Source organism: Chelonia mydas, chromosome 2, assembly GCF_015237465.2.
Source record: "Chelonia mydas isolate rCheMyd1 chromosome 2, rCheMyd1.pri.v2, whole genome shotgun sequence".
Classification (NCBI taxonomy): Eukaryota; Metazoa; Chordata; order Testudines; family Cheloniidae; genus Chelonia; species Chelonia mydas.
The window spans coordinates 257370140-257378026 of record NC_057850.1 but is presented as its reverse complement, the minus strand read 5'-3'; the positions used below and the strand labels follow the sequence as shown (position 1 = coordinate 257378026).

General features: G+C 61.2%; 1 protein-coding gene across 2 annotated transcripts in view; it reads right to left on the bottom strand.

The window, feature by feature from the left end:
* Window positions 1-7887, bottom strand: part of LOC102947773 (tumor necrosis factor receptor superfamily member 16) — a 46410-nt gene continuing 38523 nt past the window's right edge. For both annotated transcript variants that reach the window (XM_037891284.2, XM_043541721.1), the window contains 2 exons: window positions 5563-5708; window positions 1-2434 (listed from right to left, as the gene is read on the bottom strand). In XM_037891284.2, the coding sequence (XP_037747212.1) occupies window positions 2130-2434; window positions 5563-5708 (451 nt within the window). In that variant the 3' untranslated portion in view covers window positions 1-2129. The remainder of the gene's footprint in view (window positions 2435-5562; window positions 5709-7887) is intronic.

Below are 7887 nucleotides of genomic sequence, written 5' to 3'. Positions count from 1 at the left end.
TCCACCGATGGCGCGTTTAATGCAATCGGTTTGCAACACGTGAGCATTACACCCATGTCCTCCGACACGGCAGAGTCATACACAACGCGAGGGCGGACGATACAACACTAGATCAGGCAGAGAAGTCAAGTACATCAAAAACCGTCCTAAAACGAAGAAGAAGAAAAGGAAGAGGAGCCCGTAGCGTACAGGCTAAAGCTGATGTGCATTCCCGTGCTACTTAGCCCTTCCCGAAGGTCCCATTAGACCAGCCCTGCTGCAGCTGATCACCTGTGGGGCGGGCGCCCCACGAGACCACACCCTCCCTGCCCCAATTCTCCAAAGTACGCAGCAGAGCAATAACACAGGGCAAGGTCTGCCGTTACCTTGCCCCGGAAGAGCCCATTGCACGCCCAGCAGGGATCGTAGCACGGCTCTCACGAGGGATTGACCTGAGGACCTGCTGCACCCAACAGTGGGGCAGCTACTTCTTGGGGTACAGCAGTCTGGCCCCAGCAGCCTATTACAGTCACTAGCAGGAGCCAGGCTCGCACCGACTCAGCCAGCCTCTGGCCATGGGCTGAGCCCAGGAAATTAAGGCTAGGGAGGTCCAGCCGGTGTGGGACTTGGTGAGCTTTTGGGGCCATGGTTGCTCTGGCAGGCTGGTTCCATTCACTGGCGAGGTGCCGCTCTGCAGCCCGCTCTCCCGCGGCGGTTCAGCCCCACTGGGCTCACGCGGAAACACTTTGCCAAGCGTTGCAGACCTGCGGGGGGGGGGGAAGGGGGGGCAGGGGCTGGTTTCATTCCTCCAGTGCAGGGGCAGGGAGAAGGTCTTATTGTAGGGGAACCATTTGTGGAGCCAGGGCTGACCAGCTGGCAGGGCTGAGGCTCCAGCGGTTGGTGCTGGGGGCAGCCGGGACCCGGGGCAGCGTGCCAAGCAGCTCAGCAGAGGGCAGTCACAGAGCACAGTTTGGGACACAGGCAGGCGGGTGGTGACCCGCCAGGGGCAGGCTGGCACGGCCACCCCAACAGGCATTCTGTGGGGCAGGGGACATGGCACCATCTTGGCACCTGGGGGCAAAGGCCTAACTATAATGGCCTGTGCCTAGTGCCAGGCTCAGCCAGCACTTCCCAGCATCGGGGTCCTGAATCCCATGGCAGGGGGATCACCAGCAGTGCTGTCTGGGGGCCGCAGGGTCAAAGGAGCAGCCGGCTGGTTCTCCCACCCCCGTTCCCTCTCTGGTTTCTGGCTGAAGGGAGGTTGCTGGGTCACTTGGAAGTCCCCAAATGCCACTGGGCCCAAGGGCAAAGGGCTGAACCCCTAAAAGGGCTACAGGCAATGTCCATGAGGCCCCACCCCAAGGGCAGCACCCTAACGGATTCTGGGAACCGTCCTTTGCGAGCAAGCCCTAGGCATGGGGAGGGTGAATGGCTTGGCCCTGGCAGGTCAGGGTCCACAGGCTCCCCGTATGGCTGAGGGCTCTTCCAGACGGCGCACAGGGAAGGGGAAAGCCCATGGTTAATCCCCAGGGGTTACAATGGCCACGTGACGGAAGGAAACCACATGACAAGGCGGGAGCTGCACCAGGCCAGACGGGACAGAGTCAAAGGGGCAGAGAACCCATCCCCACAAACTCCCCTCCCTCTCCAGCAACGCCAGCCTCTCTCCCTGCCCGGCTGTGAGGCATCACCCACCCGCTCACCTCAGGGGCTGGCTCTCTCCCAAGCCCATGGTCAAGCGGGGCGAGGACCCAGAGCCTTTGGCCCCAGAATCCCAGGTCTCGTCCATTGGCGCTAAAAAGGCTGCCCAATATTAAGGCATCGCTCCCCTGCTGCCACAGCATGTGGTACCCGCAGGCCCGATGGCCACCGACAGGGGACAGCGTGTGGTACCCGCAGGTCCGGTCGCCGCCGGTAGGGGACGGTGGGCTCACGTGCCAGTCACATCATGGTGCTCCACCTGGTCCCTCCAAAGGCCGCTGCTCCATGGCTTTTTTTGTTTGTTTCGTTGCTTTTTTTTTTTAAAGTTCCCTTATAATTAACAACATTTGTTCCCCTCCCCCCTTTTCTTTTTTGTTGCCATTTAAAATTCCTGGCGAGTCCCGTTCTCGCGGGGGGGGGGGCGTCCCCCTGCTGGCTTGCCCCGGCCATTACACCACCGAGCTGGCCTCAGTGGGGCCGGTCAAGTTCTCCACCACGTCCGGCCGCTCGATGCCGGCCAGGGCTGCGCACAGGGCCTCCAGCGTGGCTCCCTCCTTGGCGGACCAGTCGGAGAGAAGGGTGTGGGCGGGGGCTTCGCCCCGGCCGAAGGTGTCGATGGCCTCTTCCTCGTAGCCCAGCTGGCTGGCCAGGCAGCGCCAGTCCTTGCCGTGGCTGGAGCTCTCCAGCAGCTGCTCCACCTCCTCCTGCTTGGGGGGTGGCAGGGCGCTGTACAGCCGGGTCTCAGCCTTGTGCGCTGCGAAGGGACAGGCAGAGAGAGAGAGTCAGAGCCAGGATGCGCGAGGGGGCCGGCGTTAGCCCTGCATCCTTACACAAGCGCTGCTTGAAGAGAAGCCACCGCCCTCCTGTTCCAGGCACCGCCCCGGCAGATCACAGCACACGATGCCCCTGGGGTTGTGTCTGATGCTCTAAGCTGAGCAGTGCTTGTCTACAAGACCGCCCGGTGCTGGAGGAAGCGGTCCTGGGGATTCAGTGCACGCCCCTCCCGCTTTGAGGCGTCACCCTGGACGCCAAAGGGGGCCACGTCTCGTGGCTGAATCACCAAACAGAGCCTGTCCCACGTTCGGCATTAAAGCCGCCTTTCCCGGAGTGCTTCCCGGGGCTGGTCACAGAATGGCTGTTCGCAGTGCATTGGTGGCATAGGTCAAGTGCGCATCGCCAATCACCCTGGAGTTTCGGGGGGCGGGGGTACAGTGTTCTCCACTCCCTGGCCCAAGCTGCTGGGCAGCATTTCCGGGGGCTGTTTAACAATCCCCCCAGCTTTGTATTACGCCTGGTACCGAATGGAAAGTGCTCAACATTGAAACCTGGACTGTTTTAGGGGTGGGGTTTTGCATCCCTTTGCTCCAACGGGATCTGGTTCCATTTAGGGACCAAAACAAGGGGCTGGGTTTTCAAAAGCACACATGGCCACTGTAGGGTTGCCAACTTTCTAATCACACAAACCCGAACACCCTTGCCCCGCCTCCTGCCCTGCCACTTCCCTGAGACACCACCCCTGCTCACTCCATCCCCCGCTCCCTCCGGCGCTCACTTTCACTGGGCTGGGGCAGGAAGTTGGGGTGCGGGAGGGGGCGAGGGCTCCAGCTGGGGGTGCAGGCTCTGGGGTGGAGCCGGGGATGAGGGGTTTGGAGTGCAGGAGGGGGCTCAGGGCTGGGGATTGGGGTGGAGGAGGGGGTTCAGGGTGTGGGCTCCAGGAGGGAGTTTGGGTGTGGGACGGGGCTCAGGGCTGGAGCAGGGGTGCAGGGGGGAGGTTCGGGGTGTGGGCTCCAAGAGGGAGTTTGGGTGTGGGACCGGGCTCAGGGCTGGGGCAGGGGGTTGGGGTGTGGGGGAGGGGTGTGGGCTCTGGCTAGCCAGCGCTTACCTCGCGTGGCTCCTAGTGACCGGCCTGTTCGGCTCCTAGGCTCAGGGGCAGCCAGGTGTCTCTGTGCGCTGCCCCTGCCTGCAGTCACCGCCTCCACAACGCCCACTGGTCACATTCCCTGCCAATGGGAGCTGTGGAGTCAGCGCCTGGGGCGGGGGCAGTGCGTGGATATCCCCTGACTGCCCCTGCACCTAGGAGCCGGACATGCCGTCCGCTTCTGGGAGCCACGCGGAACCAGGGCAGGTAGGGAGCCTGCCTTAGCCCCGCCGCACCACTGACCGGACTTTTAACGGCCTATTAAAATCTCCCAGATTGCCTTCAGTAGCCACCGGGAGATACGGAGGCCGATTCTGGTAGACTCCTGGCCAATCCAGGAGGGTTGGCAACCTTAGGCCACTGGGTCCAACTGTGTGGAGGGCAGCGGGAAATTTGTATTAAAAAGAACCAACACACAGAGGCAGGCATTTAAGGTTTAATTGCTTAGAGACTTTAGCCGCAAGCCCTGGGCGTTCTGATGGGAAAGTGGACACTGACCCTTTCCAGTGGGGGAAAGCTTCCATTTCTAGCTCTCGAGAGATGCAAGATGACAGCCCTTAAACCTGTCATTGGTCCAGGCTTGATATCGCCCAGCCTAGGCCTCCTTCAGAGGTCATTTAGGATGGGGAGGGATCCCACAATTTGGGGGAAAGCAGGAAACATTTCTCAGGTGAGCTGCTCACTGTTGATGGCCAGTTTCTAGCCATTTGTTCTTGTGCCCATGCTGGTGCGTAACATAACTGACCGTAATAGCTGTGGCTTCCCTTTAAGGCGCTAGGACCCAATCCTGCCACATTTCAGAGCTCTGACCACCTCTTGCTGTGGCAGGTTGGCTGGAGCAGGCCCCCAGGGTGAGAAAGCCAGAGAGGCTCCAATCTTTAGCCCCGGGAGGCTCCATAAAGAGCCACTCGAACCCATTATCTACCCAAATAAGCGCCCGGCCTGGTTCCATTCCTGGTCTGGGTCCCTGTATTCATCCCACAGCGCCCTCTCTGGCTGATTTATGCAGCGGCCCCAGCCAGTCCTTACTTTGTCCTCCCCACCTGGAGAGATGGTGGCCCCAGACTAAGGATATACAGTGGGAGGGGACACAGGTGCCAACTTTTGTCAGCGCTGGTGGGTGCTCGTGCCCCACCCTGCCCCCACTCCGCCCCAACTCCGCCCCTCCTTGCCCCTATTGGATCCCTCCCCAAATCCCCGCCCCGGCCCCGCCTCCTCCCCCAAGCGCGCTGTGTTCCTCCTCCTCCCCACTCCCTCCCAGGCTTTCCATGCGAAACTACGGCGCAAGTGCTGGGAGGGAGGGGGGAGAAGCAGGACCCAGTGGTGCGCTCAGCAGAGGAGGCGGAGTGGAGCGGAGGCAGAGATGAGCTGGGGTGGGGGGAGCGGGGTTGGGAGCTGCCGGTGGGTGCAGAGCACCCACCAAATTTTCCCTGTGGGTGCTCCAGCCTCAGAGCACCCACAGAGTTGGCGCCTATGGGAGGGGACCCTCGGGGCCCATAAGGGCGTCTATCCGGCAGCCCACTTTGCCACAGCAGCCACTCCATCTGCAATGGCGTAGTCCCAGCTTCCTTTGGGATTCCTCATGGGTGGACTGTAGACCAAATGCTGCCTCTGTTTGGTCCCCAGGGGACATTTTCAACTGTGGGGGACCCAGAAATTGCTAAGGTCCAGACTTCCTGGGTGGGAGGGGGGGAACCTGGAAACGGGTCCATCATACTCCCTGGGGGACACAGAAACCACCAGTGCCCACATCCCCGGGGGAACATAGAAACCACCAATAACCATATCCCTGGGGACAAAGAAACCGCCAATGCTCACACGCCTTGGGGGAACCCCGAAACCGCCAAGGCCCCTCGCCCCAAGGGACTGGACGCTACCAAGAACGCCTGTGCGTGGAAGAGGCACCCTCCCTGGGGCGGGGTGGGGTGTGTGGCCCTGCTGAGGCGCGGCTGAGACGGCCTTACCCTTGTTGAGCGGGTGGTGCTCCTGCAGGCTGTGCGTGTCGAGGAAGACGCCGCTGTCGCTGTGCAGCTTCTCGCCCTCGGGGGAGGCCCCCAGCTCCCCAGCCCGGGCTTTGGCCAGCTGCTTCTTCTGCTGGCAGGTGTTCCAGCTGCAGCGGGGGAAGGGGGAGAGCGGCTGGGCTCAGTAACGTGCTAGCCGGGGGGACAGGGGGGGGAATATCCTTGTGTGCACACGTGGGGAGTTAATATGCCCCCTTCGCACCCCCAGAGTTTAGCCTCTTCTCAGTGGAGCGCCCACACTTGACTGACTCCGTTGCAACACCTGGCTTGCCCCCGACCGCGGGGTTTTAGCCGGCCCAGTCCTGCGCACGCAGCCTCGGCAGGGAAGGGCTTTCGGGCTCAGCTGCCCTCTTTCTCTGCGGGCTCCCAAACTGCAGGATAATTCCCCCCGCCCGGTCCCCTGCAGACCCCTGGCACAGATGGCTCAGCCAGGGCTGGCTGCTGGAGCGGAGGACGGGGGTCGTCCTGCCATCTATGTCTCTCTGCCCCTAGCCAGCCTCCACTTCTTTCACCCTCCCTCTCCGGCTTCCCTCTGCCTCTCTCACTCCATCCCTTTCTCCGCCCTCCTCCCCATCCTCCCAAGCCCATGCATGGAGGAGCCTGGTTTGGAAACAGCTTGATGCACCTTGCACCCCCCACCCTCCTGTCCCCAGCCAGAGAGCTGGGGCAAATGCCCGTGGCTAGTGCTAGTCCTTTAGCGCCGATCTGTGCACGGGATCATATGTCTAGTGCAACAGGGAGAGCACTGGTGAAAGGTCTCATAGGGCACGAGGAGGCAGCAGAGGGTGCGGTCCTGGGACTCAGGACGCCTGGGTTCTATCCCTGGCTCTGCTGTGCAACCTCAGACGAGTCACTCCACTTGCTCTGTGCCTGTTTCCCCTCCCTCAGCCTGTGTGTGTTTAGGCCCTTTGGGCGGGGCTGTCTCTTACTATGTTTGTACCGCCCTCCTGGTAGAGCCTAGGGCTGGCGGACAGGCTCCAGGCCCCACTGCGCCAGGTGCTGTACATGCAGGACCAAAAGACGCTCCCCACCCCATAGAGCTCAGAATCGAACCAGGGCCCTACGCTCGGCTGGAACCGGACACTGCTGTGCTACAGACAGCCGTAGGCAGCCAGGGCCCAATCCTGGGAGGTGCTGCCCCACCCCACCCTCCCTGTTGGTGCTAGCAGGAAGTGAGACATTCAGCAGCTCCCAGGACTGGCCCCCAGTGACCAGGCACCCGCTAACCAGAGAGGAGAACAGGGGGTGCATGGCAGTGGGCAGCAAGGGGGGAATAGATCTAGGTAGAAGAGGCCTCGTAGAATGCTGTTTGGGGCAGGGACCGTGTGTTGGGTCTGTGTTTGTACAGCACCTCGCACAATGGAGTCCTGGCCCAGCCCTGGGGGGGCGGGCCTACATATATACTGCTCCGGCTGAGTCCAGCATCAGAACGTGGCCCTCGGTGCTCAAGTGACTTGCCCAAGGTCACCCAGACTCTGGAGCAGAGCCAGGAATCGGACTCGGATCTGCTACGTCCCGAATGCCGGCAAATACAAGTGGTGCAAAGCGCCACCGGCCCCAGCGCTTGCAGAAGGAGCTGCGGGTCTGTACTCAGGGGTGCTCCTCACATCCTGGGGGGAAGGGATCTGTCGAGTGAATGCTCTCTGATTCACCACGCAGAGGGAGGCTTGGGGAAAGGAAGCCAGGGTGAGCGAAGGGGGCGGCGGGGGGTCTATGATCTATATGGCAGGAGGCGGGATGGGGGGGGTCTATGATCTATATGGCAGGAGGAGCGACGGGGAATCTATGATCTATATGGCAGGAGGCAGGACGGGGTCTATAATCTACATGGCAGGAGGAGGGACAGGGGGGTCTATGATCTATATGGCAGGAGGAGGGATGGGGGGGTCTATAATCTACATGGCAGGAGGAGGGACGGGGTCTATGATCTATATGGCAGGAGGCGGGATGGGGTCTATGATCTATATGGGAGGAGGAGGGACCCACTCGGCTCTGGAGTCTCTCAATGTGAGTGGAATAGAAAGAATGTAAACAAGCGGGAAGGGGAGCAGGGCGGCTCAAACACCACAGAACGAAATAAATCCCCAAACACAGGCACAAAGAGAGCCGGGCAGGGGTTGGCTTTGCACTTTCCAATAGAACAGCCAGCGGTTTGAAATCCTTTCAGCAGGGTTCCCATTAATCTACCACCCACTCCTCCGGTCTCCCCAGCAGAGGCCAGATACAGAGGGAGAGACGGATCTAATCTGGCGCCCCAAACGAGGTTTA